This window comes from Rhinoderma darwinii, chromosome 6 (assembly GCF_050947455.1).
Source record: "Rhinoderma darwinii isolate aRhiDar2 chromosome 6, aRhiDar2.hap1, whole genome shotgun sequence".
Taxonomy (NCBI): domain Eukaryota; kingdom Metazoa; phylum Chordata; class Amphibia; order Anura; family Rhinodermatidae; genus Rhinoderma; species Rhinoderma darwinii.
The window spans coordinates 45185725-45209331 of NC_134692.1; the positions used below are offsets into that span (position 1 = coordinate 45185725).

The 23607-nt window shown below is 40.7% G+C and overlaps 1 protein-coding gene across 1 annotated transcript in view; it reads right to left on the minus strand.

Moving 5' to 3' along the window:
• Positions 1-21375, minus strand: part of LOC142656296 (uncharacterized) — a 44898-nt gene extending 23523 nt beyond the window's left edge. Inside the window, exons 1-3 of the mRNA XM_075831191.1 lie at positions 21265-21375; positions 6840-7003; positions 6534-6747 (exon numbers count right to left, since the gene is read on the minus strand). Of these exons, the coding sequence (XP_075687306.1) occupies positions 6534-6747; positions 6840-7003; positions 21265-21375 (489 nt within the window). The remainder of the gene's footprint in view (positions 1-6533; positions 6748-6839; positions 7004-21264) is intronic.
• Positions 21376-23607: the final 2232 nt, after the last annotated feature.

Here is a 23607-nt window from a genome sequence, read left to right on the forward strand (position 1 = left end):
TCAAATACACCTTAGTGGCATTATATGCACCTAACACACGTCAAATGCATTTCTTCCATAAATTGTTCAGGGTTATAGATAAATTTAAAGAAGGTAAACTGCTACTATGCGGGGATTTTAACATGGTAATGAATACATCCTTGGATTCCATATCTAGTAATAGACTCGACCAATCTTCCTTGAGGAAACTGATATGGAATAAGGAATTATATGATAGTTGGAGGGTTCAACATGGTACGGAGAAGGATTTTTCCTTTTTTTTCTTGCCCACACAATTGTTACTCCAGAATTGACATGTTTCTCATAGATAAAGAATTATTACTTCTTATGGAAAACTCTACCATAGAAACTATCAAATGGTCTGACCATGCGGCTATAACTCTATCCCTAAAAGAACATCATAACTCTAAGCCCGCTTTCATGTGGAGATGTAATCCATTTTTACTGTCCCACTCTAAATTTAAACAGGATATAATTAGAGACCTGGGGGAATACTTTGAAATTAATGATGGGTATTCATATCAACTCGCTTTGGAATGCTCATAAGGCGTTCATAAGGGGATCCTTGATACGTATGGGACACATCGCCAAAAAACGACGTCTAAATACCATCACGAAGCTAACGGAACAAATCCATGCAATGGAAACGTTAAATAAAACAGCCCCCTCCGCTACACAAGCCACTAGTTGACATAATTTGCGCCAGGAATTACGGTTGAGCATGCTCTCTGATTATGAAAAAAATTTGCGCAAAACTAAAACGAGATATTACTCTCAAAATAATAAAGCGGGTAAATTACTAGCAGCCCGACTAAAACATCATCACCAAAAATCTAGAATTCCATATCTCATAGACCCGAACACTCGTGCACAAATTTCCCATCCGGTGGATATTGCTAATCAATTTAAGGATTTTTACGAAGCCTTATATAACATCAAAAGGGATCCCTTCACAGCCCAACCAACTGTAAATAACATCAGGAATTTTTTAAACGACATTCCTTTATCTAAACTCTCACCGAGTCAACTACCGAAATTATTATATCTGTTTGGAACTCTCCACATAAATATTCCCAAATCTTATTTCTCTCGCATTCAACGTATTCGTATTATGATGAACTTCATTTGGGATAAAAAGAAACCGCGAGTCGCACCTCATATACTCACTAAGGAACAAGGCGCAGGTGGCCTGGGGCCCCCAATATATTTGGGTATTATGTTGCTTCAGTGGCAGCACAGGCACAAGCGTGGTGGAAGGAAGACAACTCGAAACATTGGGTTAATATACAGAATCATCTTACTTGGGATCAGGCAGTTTGAAATCCCTTCTCTTCATATGACTTTGGGATATACCACTCCCAATTGAAATTTCCCCCCTCACCAGAACCACCTTGACATGTTGGTCATACTTACACTTTCATGCATCACAACGCCTACCAATATCTAGGTCTTATCTCCCACTAGAATTTTTGGAACTTTCTATACCTCATATGAATCTTCAGGGGTGGAAAACATGAGGTTTGGACACATCTGACCAGCTTTTCCAAGAAAACAAAATAGTAAGCTTTGCACAGTTATGGTCTGCTTTCGATATTTCTCAGAGAGAGGTATTTACATACCTTAGAATAAAACACTTTATGCATAGCCACGCAGATCTTAATTACCACGGGAATCTCACAGTATTGAGTGGATTTAATAATGGGAAGAAGGGTTTGAAATATATATATAACTCCATTTCCTCCCCCTCGGAGTTCCAGAAAACTGGACCGATTGTTCGATGGGAACAACGTTCGCAGACCACCAATGGACCTTAGCCTTTAAGTGGATGCATATCTCATTCAGATGCGTTTCACATGTAGAAGCTGCGACCAAGACATATCTGCGTTGGTATTACACGTCAGATCGTCTACACTCTATGTTTCCAAACGTATCCCCATTATGCTGGCGTAATTGTGGTAGGGAGGGTTCACTCATACATGTTTTATGGGAATGTCCTGTTATTAAGAAATACTGGTCTGAGGTGATTACTTTAATGTCTGACATGTTTTCTATGTTGGTTTTACCTAATCCACAGCGAATTCTCTTATTCTTGGAATTAGATAAGGTACCTGTTGTTCATAGGAGGTTGTTTTGTAAAGTCTTAGTTATGGCAAAACTGGTCCTAACACGTTATTGGAAACAAGTAGAAACCCCTCCGTTCTCCGAACTAATCTCGGCTATAAACACATCATATGCTTATGAAAGGGCTATAGCTTATGGCAATTTTTAAATTTCATCCTTTGAGAAATACTGGATAACATGGACAAAATGTCATCTTTGCTCAGAGAGGTAGTAATTACATAAAGCCTGTTGGGGCAAGATAGATCAAATATGTCGGATTATTCATATTCATATTAATATTGTTATTATCCATAATATTAATTCTGCAATCACTGTTGTTTGTTTGGTTTGTTTGTTGTTTGTGTAATATTTTATATGCTTGCATTATCATCATCTGTAGAACAGCATATACATCCTCTGTAAGGAATATATGATTACATAGATTATATGGTACGACATCAATGTCATTGGCATTTTCTATTCATTTGCAATGTACCAATGTTGTGTGATAATGCGGGTTTATCCGACAAGTTTTTGTATATGTGTGTGAAACTTTAATAAAAACTATTTGAAGGAATCGTACTGACCCGCGGAGTAAAGATAACATGTAATTTATAAAGCATGGTGAATGCTGTATATAAAAAAATATAATTATGCCAGAATTGATGTTTTTTTATCACCTTGCTTCCCAAAAAATAGGATAAAAAGTGATCAAAAAGTTGCATGTACCCCAAAAAGGTACCAATAATAACTAATGCTCGTCCCGCAAAAAAACAGCCCTCATACTACTAAGTCTATGAAAAAATAAAATTTAGTTAAGGCTCCAATAAGTCAGGAAATAAAAAAAATATGTAGTTGTGCAGGCCCGAGTGGAACATTTCTTCTGTTTCAAGAGGTTATTTATCAGGGCCCTAAAATTAGGGAACCAGGAAGGGTAGGGCCCAAACATATCTGCTGGAAGCGAGGGTTCCCGTATTATACCAAAACACAGTCCCAGAAAAATTCCCCAAACTGCAAAGGTGCGGAGTGTGGACCAAAAGGGGGATAAGAAACAACAGCATTTCTTAGTGTGACATTGACCTGCGAATAAAGGATTGCTTCACAGCGTAACACACATCTATGGATTATTTTATTGTTATTTTATACCCAATTATTATACCCCCGGAGTATGCCCCTGATGTACTCTGCCCAGCTTACATTTACCCCCACAATATAAAATTAAATACCAGTAAAACTCCAAACAATACTACTACCAAGCAAAATCCACACTCCAAAAGCCAAATGGCGCTCCCTCCCTTCTGAACCCTACAGTGTGCTCAAAAACACCTGTTTATTTCCACAATTATGGTATCGCCATACCCGGGAGAACCATGGGGTGTGTGTCTCGAGTGGCACAAGCTGGACAAGACATATTTGCCACTGAAATGGCATATCTAGTAAAATTAAAATTCTTACTTTGCACCATCCGCAGCGCAATCATTTATGGAAAAGACCTGTGGGGTGAAAATGCTCACTACACCCCTTAATAAATGCCTTGACGGCTGCAGTTTCCAAAATGGGGTCACTTCTCAGGGGTTTCTTTTATCATTTCACATCAGAGCCTCTACGATTGTGAACCAATACTTTGTAAATCTGCAAATTAGGCCTCAACTTCGCATCGTACTCTTTCACTCCTAAGCCCTGTCAAATGTCCAGACAAAAGATTAGGGCCACATGTAGGGTGATTTTAATACCGGGAAACAGTATAATAATTAGAGAGCTGTCTTGTTATGGTGGCACAAGCTGGGCACCACATATTGGCATATCTATAGAAAAAAATCTAATTTTCACTCTGCAACATCGAGCGCACACTAATTTCTGCAAAACACCTACGGGGTTAACATGCTCACTACACACCTAGGTGAATACCTTGAGGGGTGTGGTTTCCAAAATGGGGTCACTTCTGGAGAGTTTCCACTGTTTTGGTCCCACAGGGGCTTTACAAATGCGACATAGCGGAGAGAAACCAATCCAGCAAAATCTGCAGTCCAAAAGCCAAATGGCTCTCCTTCGCTTCTGAGCCCTACTATGTGCCCAAATAGCAGTTTATTACCACATTACCACATATGGATTAAAAATGAATTTCTGATTAAAAAAAAAATATGACATTTGTACATTTCATCTCTACTTTGCTTTAATTCCTGTGAAACGTCTATAGGGTTAAGAAACTTTATAAATGCTGTTTTGAATACTTTGAGGGGTGCAGTTTTTCAAATGGGTGATTTATTGAGGGTTTCTAATATATAAGGCCCTCAAAACCACTTCACAACTGAACTGGCCCCTATAATAATAGCCTTTTGAAATTTTCTTGAAAACGTGAGAAATTGCTGCTAAAGTTCTAAGCCTTGTAACAACCTAGAAAAATAAAAGGATGTGCAAAAAATTATGCCAATCTAAAGTAGACATATGGGGATGTTAATTAGCAACAAGTTTGTGTGGTACAACTGCCTGTCTTACAAGCAGATACATTCAAAGTTAGAAAAATGAAAATTTTTGCAATTTTTCGCTAAATTTGCGTTTTTCACAATTAAATACTGAATGTATCGAGCAAATTTTGGCAGTAACATAAAGTTCAATGTGTCACGAGAAAAAAAATTCAGAATCGCTTGGAAAGGTAAAAGCATTCCGAAGTTATTACCACAAAGTGAAACATGTCAGATTTGAAAAATGAGGCTCTGTCAAGAAGTGACCAAAGCGGAAAGGGGTTAATCTTATTCATGGAATGTCCTGTGTGCATAATAATAATAATAACAAAGATTACAATTAACCCCTTAAAGAGGCTTTGTCACCACATTATAAGTGCCCTATCTTGTTCATAATGTGATCGGCGCTGTAATGTTGATTACAGCAGTGTTTTTTTATTTAGAAAAACGATCATTTTTTTACGGAGTTATGGCCTATTTTAGCTTTATGCTAATGAGTCTCTTAATGCCCAACTGGGCTTATTTTACTTTTTGACCAAGTTGTGGAGTGAAGTGTATGACGCTGACCAATCAGCATCATACACTTCTCCCTATTCACTTACACAGCAGCATCGTGTTCTTACTAGAACACGATGTGCAGCCACATACACACACATTAATGTTAATCAAGTGTCCTGACAATGAATAGGCATCACCTCCAGCCAGGACGGGATGTGTATTCAGACTAATTACAGACTAATTCCAATAGGTTTTGCAAAAAACCTGTTGGGTCAAATGCTAACTATACCCCTAGACAAATTTCTTAAGTGTAGTTTCTAAAATGGGGTCACTTTTTGGGGGTTCCCACTGTTTTGGCACCACAAGACCTCTTCAAACCTGACATGGTACCTAAAATATATTCTTTAAAAAAAAAGGTGGCCCCAAAATCCTCTAGGTGCTTCTTTGCTTCTGAGGCCTGTGCTTCAGTCCATTAGGACACTAGGGCCACATGAGGAATATTTCTAAAAACGGCAGAATCTGGGCAATAAATATTGAGTACTTTAACCTGGAAAAACCTTCTGTATTACAGAAAAACATGTATTACAAATTAATTTTGGCAAAAACAAAATTTAAATTGTAAATGTCACCCCTACTTTGCTTTAATTCCTGTAAAACGCCTAAGGGGTTAAGAAACTTTCTGAATGCTGTTTTGAATACTTTGACGGGTGCAGTTTTTAAAATGGGGTGATTTATGGGGACTTTCTAATATATAAGGCCCTCAAAGCCACTTCAGAACTGAAAAAATAGCCTTTTGAAATTTTCTTGAAAACGTGAGAAATTGCTGCTAAAGTTATAAGCCTTGTAACGTCCTAGAAAAATAAAAGGACTTTTAAAAAACGATGCCAACATAAAGTAGACATGTGGTAAATGTTAACTGGTAACTATTTTGTATGATATTACGATCTGACTTCCAAGCAAATACATTTAAATTTAGAAAAACGCAGATTTTTGCAAATTCTCCAGAATTTTGGTGTTTTTCCACAAATAAACACTGAATATATTGACCAAATTTTACCACTAACATAAAGTACAATGTGTCACGAGAAAACAATCTCAGAATCGATTGGATACATAAAAGTATTCCTAAGTTATTACCACATAAAGTGACATGTTATATTTGAAAAAAATTCTCTGTCCTTAAGGCCAAAACAGGCTGTGTCCTTTGAGGGGTTAAAAGTGGATATGCACATATTTTTCATAGGACCAATTTACCTTAGTCTGAAATTGTTCAAATAGAAGCAAACTACGGTCCTCTGGTTCCACCGAAATAACTAATATAACAAATACCAATCACACTATGAAAAATATAGCTTTGCCATTGTTGGACAGTAGTTCAGAGGAAGTGGGTATCAAATAGAAACTGGAAATGGTAGTAAGATTTCTCTTTTGCAGTTCTATCTACATTGCATAAAATTATTATCTGAGTGTTACCTCTATCATTAATGCGGTCAGATCACCTGACAATTCCTTGTATTCAATCTCAGTGGCTGGATAGAAAGCATGTACAGCCAAGCAACCATTTGTCTTCAGCACTCGAGCTGCCTCATTGACAAACTTATCTACTGTGAACCAATGAGCAGCCAGACCAGCATTTACCAGGTCCACACAAGCATCTTTCAGGGGTAACTTCTCAGCCGGGGCGACCCTATAAACAGAAGAGAGATAATTGCCAGTGTAATTGATGCCATCTAGTCCACTCATTATATCAGCAGAATTGATACAGTAAATAATACTCACATGTATGACACATTGTGTGCTGAATTATATTGTTTAGCCACATGTATTTGGGAATCACTGATGTCTGTTCCCAGGACATTTTTAAAGTGAGGAGCTAGAGGCAAAGTGTAACGTCCAGTCCCACAGCCAACATCCACCGCCATTTCAAGAGGCTGCCCATTTGTCTAGTGAAAAAGTCAGAATACATTTAGCAAAGCCAAAATTCATTCCAAATACAGTATGTTTATTATACGGGTGGTTGTAAATAGCAGGTGTATACAATAAAATTTGATTTGTTTATTTTTTTGCCCACTTTGTACCTTCACTTAAAACATTGGGGCACATTTCTGAAGAATTGACATACATGAGCATCTTTAAAGGGGTTGGTCACTTTATAAAAATATTTCCTAGAAAGCCATAAACTGGATTGATATGGCACAAAAATCTGAATATCTCCTCATACTTTACCCATACTTCCCAAGTATCGCAAAAAGGGATAATTTTTTACCGTTTTAAGCCACGCCTCTAACCCTGCCCAATGCCTGCCCATATGCACCTGGTTCAGCCGACACAGTATTATGTTCCCATAGTGCCTCTTCACAGTATAATGCACCATAGAACCCCAAACACAGTATAATGCCCCCAAAGATGCCCCATACAGTATAAAGCCAACACAGATGCTCACACAGATGCCCCATACAGTATAATGCCCACACAGTTGCCCAATACAGTTACCCCCATACAGTATTAAGTCCACACAGAGTCCCAATACAGTAGAATGCCCACACAATTGCCCCATAGAGTTTAATGCCCACACAGATGCACCCATACAGTATAATGCCCACACAAATTCACCCATACAGTATAATGCCCCATAGATGCCCCCATACAGTATAATGCCCACACAGATGCCCCACACAGTATAATGCCCACACAGGTGCCCCATACAGTAGTACCCACACAGATGCCCCCATACAGTATAATGCCCCTACAAATGCCCCCATACTGTATATCTACAGCGTGTTGTGTCTTTGATGTGATAAGTTTGTTGTGTACTGCTCTGTTGGCACAAGGTATAAAGGAGTTTTAAAAAAACAGTATAATGCCCATATAGCTTCCGCCATGCAGCATAACACCCCATACAGTATAATGCCCCCATAGCTGCCACCATACAGTATCATGTCTCCTTAGATGCGACCATACAGTATAATTCCCTATAGCAGCCCCCATACAGTATAATGCTGCCTTAGCTGCCGCCATACAGTATAATGTTCCCTTAGCTGCCCCTAGTGCTAGTGCCCACATATAAAATGTCACAGTGCCCATGTAGATAGCGCCACAGTATCCTCTGTAGATAGTGCCCATATAGTGCCATTGTAGATCGTGCTACAACCCCTTGTAGGTAGCGCTACCCCCCATTGTAGATCGTGCTATTGGGGCTCTCTATAGGAGTGGGATCCCCAGCCAGAGTATAGTCCACACTGTGGCCGGGGATTCCGCTCCAAGAGGCGCCTATGACGTCACTGTCAATATATGGACAGTGACGTCAGAGGCTCCTGCTGGAGTGGATTCCCCTGCCAGAGTGCTGCCGATGCTCTGTCTGGGGATTCCGCTCTAGGAGTAGCCCCTGGTGTCACTGCCCGTATATAGGTAGTGACGCCAGTGGCTTCTCCAGGAGCGAAATCCCCAGCCAGAGTGCTGGCAGCACTGTAGCAGGGGAATCCGCTCCTGGAGAGAGCCCCTGACATCACTACAGTGATGTCAGAGGCTCCCTCTAGGAGCGGAATCCCTGGCCAGAGCTCGGCAATGCTCTGGCCGGGGATTCTGCTCTTGGAGTAGGCCATGATTTCACTGTCCATATATGAAAGGTCACCAAACATTTCCCCCTATATCAGCCTCCCTAAAATGGGAATATGACATAGGAGAGTGTGATGTTGGGGATATCTTCTGTTGAACTTGAATCATTCGGTTTTAAGCAGGGTTGAGTTTTAATATACCAATCACACTCCTATTAGTTTACAAACTTCCTCAAGCATGCCAGTGATTAGCACACAATCTTATTAGTCATATTCATCCTGGTAATCGCAGGGAATTCCATCCGAAAAAATGCACTACATTGTGGGCCAGTTTTTGGGGCGGCACGTCTGCTGCAGATATCCTGCAGCAATACAAAAAAAGTTTATACTTACTCCAGGCATTGTCCTAGCGACACGTTCCTCTCTTCTGAGAGTAGCCCAGCCACCTGGGATAACGCTCTAGTCTGTGTTACCGCTGCAGCCTTTGATTGGCTGCATCAGTCACATGGGATGAAACGTCATCCCAGGAGGTAAAGCTACGCTAAGAACAGAGGAACGGATTGCTAGGACTATGCCCGGGGTAAGTATAAACTATTTACATTTTTGCTGGGGAATCCCAGTGTTTCTGCTGAAAATGTCTCAACAAATGGCTCTTTGTTGTGGGATTTACCTCCCATTGAATCCACTGGGGAAAACCCGCAACAGAATAGCATATATTGACATGCTGCAGATTGAAAAAACAAAGGTCAATTTCTGAATGTTTTTTTCAGCAGATTTATTCCGCTGTGTGTGGATGAGATTTGAAATCCATTGTGGAAAATCCACAGTGTTTACACCTAATGTGTTCCTACCCGTAGCTTGCATGTTGAGTTCCAACAGAGTATTACAGGGGTCTGATTGGGGAGCGTTCTCTTCAGGGAGATTTCTGCAGCGCCAGAATGACTTGCCGGCTTTACCAGGACTGACATTGCCGGGGTCAGAGAAAATGTTCCCTCCTCCCACAGATAAATTTTATATATATATATATATATATATATATATATATATATATATATATACACTACCGTTCAAAAGTTTGGGGTCACCCAGACAATTTTGTGTTTTCCATGAAAACTCACACTTATATTTATCAAATGAGTTGCAAAATGACTAGAAAATATGGTCAAGACATTGACAAAGTTAGAAATTGATTATTATTTGAAATAATAATTTTCTCCTTCAAACTTTGCTTTCGTCAAAGAATGCTCCATTTGCAGCAATTACAGCATTGCAGATCTTTGACATTCTAGCTGTTAATTTGTTGGGGTAATCGGGAGAAATTTCACCCCATGCGTCCAGGTTGGATTGGCTTGATGGGCACTTCTTGCGTACCATACAGTCAAGCTGCTCCCACAACAGCTCTATGGGGTTGAGATCTGGTGACTGCGCTGGCCACTCCATTACAGATAGAATACCAGCTGCCTGCTTCTTCCCTTAATAGTTCTTGCACAATTTAGAGATGTGCTTTGGGTCACTGTCCTGTTGTAGGATGAAATTGGCTCCAATCAAGCGCTGTCCACAGGGTAGGGCATGGCGTTGCAAAATGGAGTGATATCCTTCCTTATTCAAAATCCCTTTTACTTTGTACAAATCTCCCACTTTACCAGCACCAAAGCAACCCCAGACCATCACATTACCTCCACCATCGTTGACAGATGGCGTCAGGCACTCTTCCAGCATCTTTTCAGTTGTTCTGCGTCTCACAAATGTTCTTCTGTGTGATCCAAACACCTCAAACTTCGATTCATCTGTCCATAACACTTTTTTCCAATCTTCCTCTGTCCAATGTCTGTATGCTTTTGCCCATATTAATCTTTTCCTTTTATTAGCCAGTCTCAGATATGGCTTTTTCTTTGCCACTCTGCCCTGAAGGCCAGCATCCTGGAGTTGCCTCTTCACTGTAGACGTTGACACTGGCGTTTTGCGGGTACTATTTAATGAAGCTGCCAGTTGAGGACCTGTGAGGCGTCTATTTCTCAAACTAGAGATTCTAATGTACTTGTCTTGTTGCTCAGTTGTGCAGCGGGGCCTCCCACTTCTCTTTCTACTCTGGTTAGAGCCTGTTTGTGCTGTCCTCTGAAGGGAGTAATACACACCGTTGTAGGAAATCTTCAGTTTCTTGGCAATTTCTCGCATGGACTAGCCTTCATTTCTAAGAACAAGAATAGACTGTCGAGTTTCACATGAAAGCTCTCTTTTTCTAGCCATTTGGAGAGTTTAATCGAACCCACAAATGTAATGCTCCGGATTCTCAACTATCTCAAAGGAAGGTCAGTTTTATAGCTCCTCTAAACAGCAAAACTGTTTACAGCGGTGCTAACATAATTGCACAAGGGTTTTCAAATGTTTTCTAATCATCCATTAGCCTTCTAACACAGTTAGCAAACACAATGTACCATTAGAACACTGAAGTGATGGTTGCTGGAAATGGGCCTCTATACACCTATGTAGATATTGCATTAAAAACCAAATGTATAGAGTGTATTTCTGATTAATTTAATGTTATCTTCATTGAAAAAACTGTGCTTTTCTTTCAAAAATAAGGAAATTTCTAAGTGACCCTAAACTTTTGATTGGTAGTGTGTGTATGTATATATATATATATATATATATATATATATATATATATATATATATATATATATATAAAATTATTCTCTCTGGAGCATGGCCAGTATATTTCTCTTGGAGTCAAGCGCTGAATGAATCTGCATCCTCTAGATTAAAGCAAGATTGGCCTGAACAGTTCACCCGTAACTGACAGCGCAGAGGAGAACAAGCGTCTTCTTGGAAAACGGGGAGCAGAATAACTCGCCCTTCTCAGTAACTAATGTGAGTGCAATGCTAATTAACCACTGCATTTGCATTTACTTTTAAAACACTGGTGATGCGAGCATCAAACAGCACAAGGGCAACTTCTCATATATATATATATATATATATATATTTATTAGAGATGAGCGAACTTATGAAAAGTTCGGTTCAGCTAGTTCGCCGAATTTCACGAAAAAGTTCGATTCGGACCGAACTAGTTCTGACCGAACCTGTAATTTCCGTGCGCCGAGCATGGTACTGTCCAGGGTGCTGAAAGAGTTAATGGACTGCACTAACTCTTTCAGCAACCTTGACAGTATATGCTCGGCGCACGGAAAATACAATTTGAATGTAATAAAAAAAATAAAAAAAAATTACGTTCATACTTACATTCCTCCTGTCCGGCCTCCAGCGATGACGTTTCATTCATGTCGCCGCTGCAGCCAATCACAGGCTGTAGTGGCGGTCACGCACGTCAGGATGACGTCAGAAGGCCGGCCTCCAGGGATGACTCTTCATCCCACGTGACCGCCTCTGCAGCCAATCACAGGCTGCAGCGGCCTCTGCAGCCAATCACAGGCTGCACCGGCCTCTGCAGCCAATCACACGCTCCTCTCCTGAAATACTCTGTGCTGCGCTGCCTTAAACTCTGTGGACAGGTCAGGATCCTGTTTCTTTTAAGTGCTGCTGGGGAACCCGCTCGATCCACTATATAAGGCTGCGCTACAGTGCAGCATTTAAAAGAAACAGGATCCTGACCTGTCCACAGAGTTTAAGGCAGCACAGAGTATTTCAGGAGAGGAGTGTGCAGATTCAGTGCTGCTGTGAACTCTGCTCTTACCATTACGTGGCTCTCAGTCTGTTACCTCTCCTCCACTCCTGTCCTCAATAACACCTTCATATGATTGGCAAGTCACCACGTAATGGTAAGAGCAGAGTTCACAGCAGCACAGAGTATTTCAGGAGATGAGCGTGCGGATCTTGTGCGGGGTGGTGACTTGCGGTCGTCCCGGTTCGCTCATCTCTAATATATATATATATATATATATATATATATATATATATATATATATATATATATGGTATATATTGGAGGTATCTATATATATACATCTAATATATGGATAAATTATGTACTATAAAATGTACTATATTATGTACTATATTATGTACTATATTATGTACTGTATATATATATATATATATATATATATATATATATATATATATATATATATATATATATATATAATGGCAGTGCACTTTAAAGACCTTCAACTCACAAACTTAAAACACAGGCATGCCAGGTTCTGTCACCAGCCCTTGAGCTGTTTGATACTCGCATCACCAGTGTTTCAAAAGCCAATGCAAAGGCTAATTAGGTTAATTGGCATTGAACTCACATTAGTTACTGAGAAGGACGAGTTCTTTCTACTCCCCGTTTTTCAAGAAGACGCTTGTTCTCCTCTGTACTGTCAGTTACAGGTGAACTGTTCAGGCCAATCTTGCTTTAGGCTGGGTTCACACGACCTATTTTCAGACATAAACGAGGCGTATAATGCCTCATTCTACGTCTGAAAATAGGGCTACAATACGTCGGCAAACATCTGCCCATTCATTTGAATGGGTTTGCCGATGTACTGTGCAGACGACCTGTCATTTTACGCGTCGTCGTTTGACAGCTGTCAAACGACGACGCGTAAATTGACTGCCTCGTCAAAGAAGTGCAGGACACTTCTTTGCAACGTAATTTGAGGCGTTCTTCATTGAAGTCAATGAAGAGCAGCTCAAGATTTACGAGCGTCAAAGACGCCTCGCATAATGCGAGGAGGAGCTTTTACGTCTGAAACGACGCAGCTGTTTTCTCCTGAAAACAGTCTGTCTTTTCAGACGTAAAAGGTAGCTAGCGTGTGCACATACCCTTAGTCTTGAGGATGCAGATTGATTCAGCGCTTGACTCCAAGAGAAATATACTGGCCGTGCTCCAGAGAGAAGAATTACAGGGCACCAGGACAGGTGGAAGTTTTGACTGGGGCTTCTTCTTTTCCGTGAGCCTCCCGAACATTTCGGTAGAGTTGACAAGTGTGATATATACTTACACACACACACACACACACACACACAAATATATACACAAATGCAGTCTCTGACAAGGCCAGGTATCTTCCTACCAGGCACTGGAGACACAGTATTTATTATGTTGACATTATCATTTATTTTTGTGCAGTGATCCATGTTGTTAACACCATTTATTTATTTATTTTTTTCCCAGGCACGCTAAATTGAACTGACGACCAGATACAGGTACCATAAAACCGGTTCACCCATTCTTTGTCTCTGTTTCCCCTTCCTTCTTTGTTATCTCTTTTTGACTTGCTTTATCTGTTTTCTGTCGCAATTGACTTTCATATCCTTCATTATTTTTGACAACAAATTACAGATATGTCATTGACCAATACATAGCCTTCTCTTTCATTTTATAGTACATAATTTATCCATATATTTGATGTATATATATATATAGATACCTCCAATATATTACGCAAAATTTATCTTTAGCCCGTTGTTCCTGACGTGCTCACTCATTCATTTTTATAACACACTAACTTGAAAATGTCGTAAATACACACATCCACTAGTACGATCGCTGGATCGGTATTTAGCCAACATTAAACATATATCGGACACTGCATCATATGTTTTACTTACAGAAGCATTAGATTCATATACGTCATTATCAACTTCACTGGGCGTCATAACAACAAGGATGGCTTGCGTTCCACTAGGGGACACTATCCCCCATATTGCGCATGCACCGATATTTATTTGCGTGCCAAGTACCGGATATCCGGTTTCGAGACAGGCTCTTTAAAAACAGACGCATTGGTGATTTTTTCCACACTCTGGAGCGTCTGGCAGACGCCAACTATACCTTACATCTTCTTTCTTGCTCATATACAGGTATGATATTACTCTATTCCGACACTATGACAAACAGCTTACTTCGGTTATTGTTTATTTATCGCTCCTTTTCTTTCCCTATATCCCTTCACTTTGAAACATTAGATCCATATGCAGACGCCATTTATACACTACACCCTCTTTCTTGACCATATGCAGGTACGATACTACTCTATTCCGATACTATGATAACAGATTACTTCATTTACTGTTTGTTGATTCCTGTTTTTCTTTCCTTATATCCTTATACCTATATTATTGTTCACCAGTCATTTCCACACCGGTATTTTATGGTATGGTCTAGAGAGGTATTTCCATAATACCTCTCCTACTATATATTTCTACTATACCTATACTATGTATCATAACGTATAGAGCAGCATCTATTTTTTGTAGGCCCTATCCCCCTTGTTTGCATCTGTATACTCTACTTTAGGAGATGACTGTCTAACATACTGGATTATCATTGAAATGGTCAGATTTAAATGGTATATACCTCACTGCTTATACAGAATACCATGTATATCACTATATTGTTCTAATGTATGATTTTATATTTAAATGTATTTGAATGCTTGAATTTATATACATATTATTTTTTATTTTTCTTTCTCAGTCCAATACAAATTGTTATATGTTATTTTGTACTTTTGTTTCTAGTTGCAGCGAATGTGAGAAAGGCCCTGGTTGGGCCGAAACGTCTAATACCTATCGCTTGCATTTAATTTCCTCTGTTTCTGTACATACTGAACCTTATGGAATGAACAAATAATAAAAAATAAAAAATTAAATAATTCTTCTTGGGAATCTACACAATCATTTGGAGTGCTTATAGGTTTCTTGATCTCCATATATGGATAGTGACATCAGGGGAAACTCCTGAAGCGGAATCCCCGTCCACAGCGTTGCAGATGCTGTGACCAGGGATTCCACTCCAGGAGAAGCCAATGATGTCTCTGTCCATAGTGTCAGCAACACTATGTCGCTGTGGACAGGGATTCCGCTTCAGGTGTTTCCCATGATGTCACTGTCCATATATGGACAGAGAAATCAAGGGGAGCGCTCCAGGAGTGGAATCCCTGGCCACACGAGGATTCCGCTCCTTCAGGGAGCTACAGTGGCGCTATCTACAGGAAGGGTGGGTTGCTATCTACAAAGGGGGCTCTGGGCTGTGTGGCACTACCTAAAAGGGGGCTGTGTGGCACTACCTAAAAGGGGGCTTTGTGGCACTACCTAAAAGGGGGCTTTGTGGCACTACCTACAAGGGGCTGTGTGGCACTATCTACAAGGGGCTGTGTGGCACTAGCTACATGGGGAATCTGTGAGTGGTGGGCTGATGGTCATTTTACTGTGAGTAGCAGGCTGATGGTCATTTTACTGTGAGTGGGGGGCTGATGGTCATTTTACTGTGAGTGGGGGTAGATGGTCATATTACTGAGAGTGGGGGGCTGATGATTATTTTGCTGTGAGTGGGGGGCTGATGGTCTTCAAGTGGTTTCCGCCTCTGACCTCCAATTGAAATGAATAGGAGGAAGAAAATAACTGCTGCGCTCGTTTGGTGCTTTTTTGCCTGCGTCTTTTGCATTAGCTTCAACGGCTTAAGAAAAAACGCAAAAAAAAAAAAGGTCAAACAACGCTGTCAATACAAAATCTGCTTAAAAATTCAGGCAGATTTTTTTTTTACCTTACAAAAAACGCGGTGTGAACATACCCTACGAGTTTAGTGCTTGTTTTTAGCCGTATTCTGTCTTTCTCCAACAAAAATTTGGTAGGGGTGCCCTGAGAAAATGTTATTCTTCCAGTGCTACCTCGAGTCCGAAAAGGTTGGGAAACTCTGTACTAGGCTACAGGATCACGCCGGCCCACGCAAGGATCCCGTCGTGGGAATGGGGCTTTGGTGAGTACAATTTTTGTTTTTGTTTGGGGGCACTGTCTACAAGGGGAAGGTGGGGGGGAATGTATGGCATGATCTACAAGGAGGTGGGGGATTATGGTACTGTCTACAGGGAGGCTGTATGGAAAAATCTACAGGGGGCACTATATTGTGTGGGAGCCACTAAGTGGACATTATACTGTGTAGGGGTACTGCAGGGGGCATAATACTGTGGGCACAATTAGAGAACAAAATACTATGTCCTTGAAGGGGTTGTAATATATTATATTGTTAAATATTATTATTATACTGTATGGGGGCACTAAAGGGACATTAAAAAAATTTATGGGGCATTTTTTTTTTTATCATTGGGGTGGGGCGCTGAAAGATCATTTTGCATGGGGTGCCATCTATCCTAAGGCCGGCCCTGACTGTCCATATATGGACAGTGATGTCAGAGGGAGAGAAGGAGTCCCATGCAGAGCGCTACAAGCGTCTCTGCTCCGGGACTCCATCTCTGGGGAAGCCCCTGACATCCCTGTCTTTGTATGGTCATAGATGAGGCTGCGCAATTTGTAAATATCCTAAACAGTAATAGATATAATCGGTGTGAATTGTATACCCCATCTAAGAACAGCATTGTGTTTTTAGATTTAGAGATAGGCCGCACCAACTATGAGTTCACAACCAGAACTCATTTTAAAGAGGTCGATACAAATAACTTTTTAAATTTCAAAAGCGCGCATTATAAAAAATGAACCACAAACATCCCAAACATCCAATATAGAAGGATCAGGAAAAACTGCTCCTCTGCCAGATCTTATATAGAACAATCAAAAATTCTGAGTGAAAGATTTAGGGAAAAAGGCTATCCGGCAAACCTCATTAAAAAAAGCCTACCAGAATAATCTAAATATTTCACAGGAAGTGTGTCCAAAAGAAACATTTTTAAATAAATCTAAACAAAAAACAGAATCAAGGAATAAGTACTCCAGCAATTTTCTCACAACCTACAACTCGGACAATAACATCATTAGTGGTTCATTAAACAAACACTGGGTCATCCTTCTAAGTGATCCGATTCTCTGCAAATTAATCCCATCGAAACCAGGGATAACATTTAGCCAAGGAAGAACTATTAAAAATATATTAGCGCCAAGCAAACTAAGAAATATACCTACTTCCACTATCCCCAGTCTATTTCCCAAACTAGTGGGCATATACAAATGCAGCAAAAAAATAAAAACTGCCTATATTGTCTAAATATCAATGCAGGGAGCAAAAGTGTCTCATCAAATGTGACCAAAAGTCTTTATAATTAAATCATTCATGAATTGCGGTTCAAATTTTGTTATATATCTAATCAAATGTGAGTGCGGAATTCAGTACATAGAAAGAACCACACAATCTTTACGATGCAGGCTAAATGGGCACCGTTTTAATACCAAAAACTGGTTCCTAAAACAGACACCTATTATACAATCATCAATGCAACTTTACAAACCTTAAAATTTCACCAATTGAACAAATTGATCCTAGTGTACAAAACAGATCTGCGGTGCTAAACAAACGTGAATCCTATTGGACCTTTACGTTTGAAACCCTTATCCCCAATGCTCAAAATAAGAACTTAGAAACAGTTTAAACAAATACAGCTGTCCACTGTTATCGAAGAACAAGAAAAAACTGTGATCCAAGAGAAAGCGAAGTTCCAATTTTATTTCAATATTGGTTGTTTAAAAATTCCATAATATATAGGGGTGATTTGCAATAACAGTTGTGCCTAATTGGAACTTCGCTTCCTTTTAAAATTATTTAGCGCTCGATCACAGTTTTTTCTTGTTCTTCGATAATTGCTACCGTTTGCCGTCACGTGTACCCGAGCGCAGTTTGGATTACACACATTCTGTTATGAGGTGGTGGATTCCTCCTACCCTGTTTTTTTTTTCCACTGTTATCCAATCGGTTTCAAAGCGACAGATCCTCGAAAAATATTGACAAAAATAAACAGGGGAATTTGAAAGACAACCGAGTTCTATTAAATTGTATTCCAGCTATTGACGAAGATGTGATATATGGAGGCAAATAATATCCGAGGTACATCCAACTTTAGCTCTGATTCCACTAGATTACCGCAGAATAAACGTTAAATTCCTCTTCAGGCAATAAACAAGAACCATAAATGTTTACATCCAATCAGCAACAAGTTAAATACAACAGCCTATCAGTGACCAGCCTAACACTGACGTAGACGTGGGAAAGCTAAACAGCCAATAGGCAACAGATCTAACACTGACGTAGCCGTGAGAAACCAAAACATACATATGTAAAAGTAGAAAATTGTAACAAACCACACATAGTGATGATTTAATCTTTTAAACATTTTTTGACAGGATCCTAGGAAATAAAAGGATACACTCCAGGCGTGGGAAATCAAAACACAAACAAGTGAAAGTACAAAATCGTAATAACACTACACACAGCGATGTTTTAATCTTTTATAATTTTTTAACAGAAATCTAGGAACTAAAAGGAAACACTCTAGTATAAGAATAATATACAATAGCCTACCAGCTACTAGCCTAGTAGTGAGGTAGGCGTGGGAAAGCTAAATAGCCAATTGGCAATGGATATAAGACAGACGTAGCCATGGGAAATCAAAACAAAAACAAGTGAAAGCAGAAAATCGCAACAAACTAGATATAGCGATGTTTTAAACTTTTAACATCTTTTGACAGAAACTAGGAAAGAAAAATATACGTTTCAGTATAGAAATAAAGCAGTAACACAATTTTATGGTGTTCAGTAACACATTTTGAAGAGGTTGAAAGTACCTGTATTATAACACTCCCAACGAACTCTGACCCCTGTCAATCAGACCGGGCGTTGACTACTGGGTTCAGCCAGGTATTTAAGTCCAGTTGTAGCAAAAGTTCTTTACATGCCTGATGAAGACCTCAGTTCGGGGTTGAAACGCGTAGCACCAGTATTTTTTTATGTATGTATGCGAATAAATCAAAAAAATTTTGAATACCTATGGTGGATTATTTAAGAATCTTGCACGAGAGCGCCCCACAAAGGAGTATTTTTCACACTGTCTACATATCATTGGACCACGGGGGAAATCTCCATCTACGGAGCCATATACCGAGGGTCAACTCCGGAAGCTTGCTGAGAGTGCTGAAAATAGTAGGACAGCATACCGATCTGCTCCAAAGATGAGTTGTGCCGACGAACCCACACAACTCCATCAGGTGAGTCAAACCAGATTCACCTATCTTTTCCACAGAATATCCCCTAAGGTATTATCTTAGAGGAGCGCTGTTCTCTCTCTTTTTGTTTTTCTATTAAGCATCCCTGTCCATATATGGACAGTGATGTCAGAGGAAGAAAAGGAGTCCCAGGCAGAGCGCTAAAAGTGGCTCTGCTCCGGGACTCTGTCTCTGGGGAAGCCCCTGACAAAACTGTACTTATATGCACAGTGTTGTGAGGAGCAGAGCAGTGTCCCAGGCAGAGTGTTTGTGGTGTTCTGCCCAGGACTATGGCTTCGGGGTTGCCCCAGACAACACTGTCCATATATGGACAGTGGCGTCAGGGGTTCCTCCTGAAGAGGAATCCCTAGACAGAGCATCGGCCCACTCCTAGAGGGAACCCCAAAGGCGCTACCTACAGGGAGGGAGGATGTGTGGCACCACCAGGGAGGGGGGCTATTTAGCACTACCTGAGAGGAGGGGCTGTGTGACACTACCTGGGAGGTGGGGGCTGCATGGCACCTACTGGGAGGGGGGGGGCTGTGTGGCACTACCTGGGAGGTGGGGGGCTGTGTGGCACTGCCTGGGAGGTGGGGGCTGTGTGGCACTACCTGCGAGCGGGGCTGTGTGGCACTATCTGGGAGGGGGGCTATGTGGCACTACCTGGGAGGGGGCTGTGTGGCACTACCTGGGAGGGGGGCTGTGTGTCACGAATAGGGAGGAGGGCTGTGTGGCACTATCTACAGAGGGCACTAAATTTATGGGGGTAAAAACTGGGGGCCTAACTTCTATATGGGGCATAAACAGAGCCTAACGTCTATATGAGGGCACAAAGTGCCATTTTCTGCCATTTTACTGCCACTGTTGATTCCCCCGTAAAGGGGCCTATTAAGTCTGTGTCACCCAAGGGCCCACATAAACCTGGAGCTGGCCCTGCATATATACACTCACAAACACATATATACACACACACACACACACACACACACATATAGGCAAAACAGCTTCCCCAGTAGGCACTTACCTCCTCCCACAGGTTTGCACAGGGTGGCTGTGGGCAGAGATTCTCTCCTCACTGGTTGCTCTTGCTGGAGTTTATGGTTTGCTGCCTCTAATCCTGTCTCATGCATATGGACAGGAGCAGAGGATAGAATGGTGGACAACTGTACCAACTTCCTACCCTAGCCAGCTTGAAGGAGAAGTCGTACATCCGTAGGGCAGGGCCTGTATGGAAGTCATAAAGGGGTATCTACTCTACGTGCTAGAATTCGGAGCCTCTCTGTCAGAGCATCTCCGCAGGATATGTTATAAATGTTTGAGAGATGTTGGTCCCAACTCTGGGACCCACACCAATTTTCAGAATGGGTGTCCCGCTTGGTGAGACAGCCGCTGGCCACGCATCCGGGCACAGAATGGATGGAGAGGTAAGTGTGATTACGGAAACAGCTGAGCTCGCCGTGCCAGCGATTTTTGTAACTCCCATAAAAATGAATAGAAGATCTGGAAACATAGGAGCATAGCGAGAATGGTATTTTCCACTTGTCAATTCATTCACAGTGCAGAGTTCTAACAAAAGATGCCCCAGAAATGTGATTTTACGGGGAATTTACTAAAACAAAAATGCCAGGAGATTTGACAGCTCCAATATAAGCTTCACATATAAATAGGATTGGAATAAATCACTCAGTAGCATACTTCATCATTATACTTACTTTTACTTTCACATAGGATAAAACCATATTGATGATTTCATTGGAGACTGGGATCATATACTTTTGATATACTGAAGAAAATGTCATCTTCTTGAATAGTTGGACAGGCATGGTGAATATCTTTTGAAGAATATTTTCACAATGTAAGGATGGTTCCTTTTTTAAAACATAAATTAGATGGTTTACCAAAATGACCATTTTTTTTAAATTCCTGCTATGTATAATCCCAATACTTTGACACCTAATTTAAGTTGACATTTTGAGGCAAGCAAAGGGCACAAAGGTACTGGAAGGCAAATAAGCAGGCCTGGATTATAGGGATGGCAAAGGGGGCAATTGCCCTGGGGCTACCTCCCCCTGTGGTGCCTTAAAGGGCTTCACCATCCCCACGATTTGAACATCGGTTGTGTTAACATAAATTGTTGTTACTCACAATTCTGGCCGGAATTTTTGTAATTGCGGCATAACTACACCAATTTTGTAAAAACAGCATCGAAAAATAACTCCGTAAATACACCCTCACCTAAGCAACAAATTTTTCTACACAACTGTACTAAGTTTGAGGTGGCAATAAACTTTAATAAATCTAGGTAATGCAATGTGTTAATGCCAGATAGCGATATATTTTACTAATTAAAACCAGATAGTGATACGTATTCTAATATTTTTTTTGGCATATTTTTGTTAATTCTATTTTCTGCACATGATTATAGGGCAGCCATCTTGCCCAAGCTGCTGCTAACAGCATTTAGAGATATGCTTTACAGTAGCAACATGGGCCAAAAGAAACATTAGTATAGGGCTGACCCACTGAGTTCTATAGGAGAGTGTTCATGGCTTGCTCTGTGAACTGTGTTGTGCAGGAAGCGATAGGAGGGAAACTGTGTCCATCACCTATTAATGGTGAATTTTGTGTAATCTATATATAGGTATTACCTTTCATTGTAATCATGCCTGTGATGATAATGAGATGACTGCTGAGAAGTGATCTCTACAGAACAGGAAGTGTCAGTCTATTATGAGGCTCAGTGGCCAGAGTGAAAACGGCATTTAGAATTATAATGAGGTTATTTTACTTTAAACAAGGGTATCCACAAGATATAGGGGGTTAAGGTAGTGGGCACTGAGAATACAGCTCTGTAGTCCCACAATCTGGAGTTCAGAAAGGGGAACTTGTACTGTTGTGCTTACTGGACACATTGAATGGTTGGGTGGTGTAGTACAAGAGGTGCTTTCTATGTCAGTTCTTTGTCAACTAGAATTGATAAATAGCCTGGTAAGTAAACACCCCTCCCCAAACTACAGTTATATAGTATAGTGGTCACTCTCAGCTCCCAATTCCTTTATACTTTAAAGAGGCTCTGTCACCAATTTATAACTGCACTATCTCCTACCTAATATAATAGGTGCTTTAATGTAGATAACAATTTTTATTTTATTTTTTTAAATGTTTATTTTTGACCAAGTTATGATCATTTTTAGTTTTATTCTAATTCGTTCTAAATGCCCAACCGGGCGTTTTCTTACTTTTCACCCAGTGGAGTGGGCATCGTAAAGAATAGTGTATGACACTGACCAATCCTTCACAGGTCCTTCACCAGAGCCATGGAAGACTGAACAGACATCGCCTCCAGCCACTGCAGATTTGGATAAATGTCCTGGCATGCCTGGAGGCGATGTCTTCCGTTGCTCCGGTGATGGACCTGCGGGAGGAAGTCCCGTCACAGCGTGATCTCGCGAGATCACGCTGAGCTGTGAAACAAGCTGGGCATGAATGAAGATAAGTGTATGATGCTGATTGGTCAGCGTCATACACATTTCTTTACAACGCCCACTTGGTGAAAAGTAAAAGAACACCCAGTTGGGCATTTAGAACAAATTAGCATAAAACAAAAAATTATCATAACTTGGTAAAAAAGAAACTTTAAAAAAACAAAAAAAAACATCTGCTGTTATCTACATTAACCCGTTAGTGATCGCCAATACGCCTTTCACGGCGGGCACTGATTGGCTTTATTCTGATGCATACACCTTTTCACGGCGCTGCATCAGAATAAATAAACAGAGCAGGGAGCCATTAAATCTCCCTGCTCTCAGCTACCAGAGGTAGCTGAGGGCTGGGGGCATCCCTGCTCGAACGGGTGAGATCGATATCCGTATCGATCTCACCCGTTTAACCCCTCAGATGCGGCGCTCAATAGCGAGCGCTGCATCTGAGTTGTTTTGGAGAGAGGGTGGGAGCTACCTCTCTCTCCCACCGACACCCTCCGATAAGATCCAGAGGCATGGCCTAGCAGATGCCTGTCCGTTTTTAAACGGACAAGCAGTAATACACCGCAATAC